General features: G+C 43.7%; 1 protein-coding gene across 1 annotated transcript; it reads right to left on the bottom strand.

The window, feature by feature from the left end:
• Nucleotides 1-279: 279 nt before the first annotated feature.
• LOC142628359 (uncharacterized) lies at nucleotides 280-849 on the bottom strand. Its single transcript, XM_075802473.1, has one exon. The coding sequence runs from the start codon at nucleotides 847-849 to the stop codon at nucleotides 280-282; it is 570 nt and encodes a 189-aa protein (XP_075658588.1).
• Between the last annotated feature and the right edge of the window lie 305 nt (nucleotides 850-1,154).

The following is a 1,154-nucleotide window of genomic DNA, read 5'->3' as shown; positions in this document are numbered from 1 at the left end:
GCTGAAGATCAACGATGTTAGAGGGGTAGTAGTTGGGCTGTTGACAATTGGGGGTAGGGATAGAAGTTGGGCTAATGAGTTTTTGGTGAGGAGTAAAATGTTACGATTTCAAATAAAAGCGTGAATCAGTTTATGCCTAAGGTGCTTCTATTTTACGGTCAATCAAAAATCATCTTCAGGTTAACCAACAATTTCTTTTTCTTTTTTTTTTCTTTTTCTATTTTTGAGAAACCAGACCAAAGGCCTAGGAATTTATTCAAAACAAGTAACAAATACAGGTTAATGGACATCCCTTAGCACAAGAGGAGCAATGTCTAAGGGAATATCCTCTAGCCAAACCTGCAAACCTACAGCTGAGCTTGCTTTCTTAGCTAGAGCATCAGCTACGGCATTACAACTGCGAGGCACATGCTTAAATCCTACCATTTGAAAGCCCAAAATCAGCACACGAATGTCTTCTAAGACAGCTCCATAGGAGGCCAATTCCCCTATATCAGTGGTAAGTGCATTGATGATCACCAAAGAATCACCTTCAAAAACAACCCGAGTCAGGCCAATCTCTGCTACGAATTGCACAGTTCTGCGACAGGCAAGGGCCTCCACATCTGCTATGGATTGAGGCAGGGGAATAGGCATTGAAAGCGCTCCTATTGCTTCCCCAGCACAGTCACGCATCATCACTCCAAGGCCTGTAGAATTTGATGCACTAAATATGGCCGCATCAAAGTTAACCTTATAGCTGCCAAGATCAGGGGGTTGCCAGTGCTGCAGAATAGTTGGATCAGCTGGTGATGACCCCTCATTCTCATTCCAAGCTGCAAGAAATTCCTGGAGAATATTGCTTGCCATACTGCATAAATTGTGGAGAGGGTGAATCGGCTTCCCAAATTGGCTGGCATTTCGTCAATTCCATAGCAGCCAGGTGATGAATGAGAAAATCTCCAATCTCACATCATCCCGATATAGCATAAATCTGGAGAAGAGGTCGCTAAATGTCACTGGTTGAATTGAGCCATCTTGGTAGAAACAGCCCAAAGATCTCCAAACACAAGATATTTCTCTGCAGAGCCAGAGAGCATGAAGAGTGTCCTCAGGTTGTTCTTTGCAGCCTTCACAAGTTGCTGATGTAGCAATGTGGCGATGATGAAGGTTCG

This window comes from Castanea sativa, chromosome 3 (genome assembly GCF_040712315.1).
Source record: "Castanea sativa cultivar Marrone di Chiusa Pesio chromosome 3, ASM4071231v1".
Lineage (NCBI taxonomy): Eukaryota > Viridiplantae > Streptophyta > Magnoliopsida > Fagales > Fagaceae > Castanea > Castanea sativa.
The sequence above is the reverse complement of the archived record's forward strand: the minus strand, read 5'-3'. Positions and strand labels throughout refer to the sequence as shown.

Excerpts from the sequence above, each read along its gene's own strand:
- LOC142628359 (XM_075802473.1), bottom strand. The coding sequence starts at position 849 with ATGGCAAGCAATATTCTCCAGGAATTTCTTGCAGCTTGGAATGAGAAT.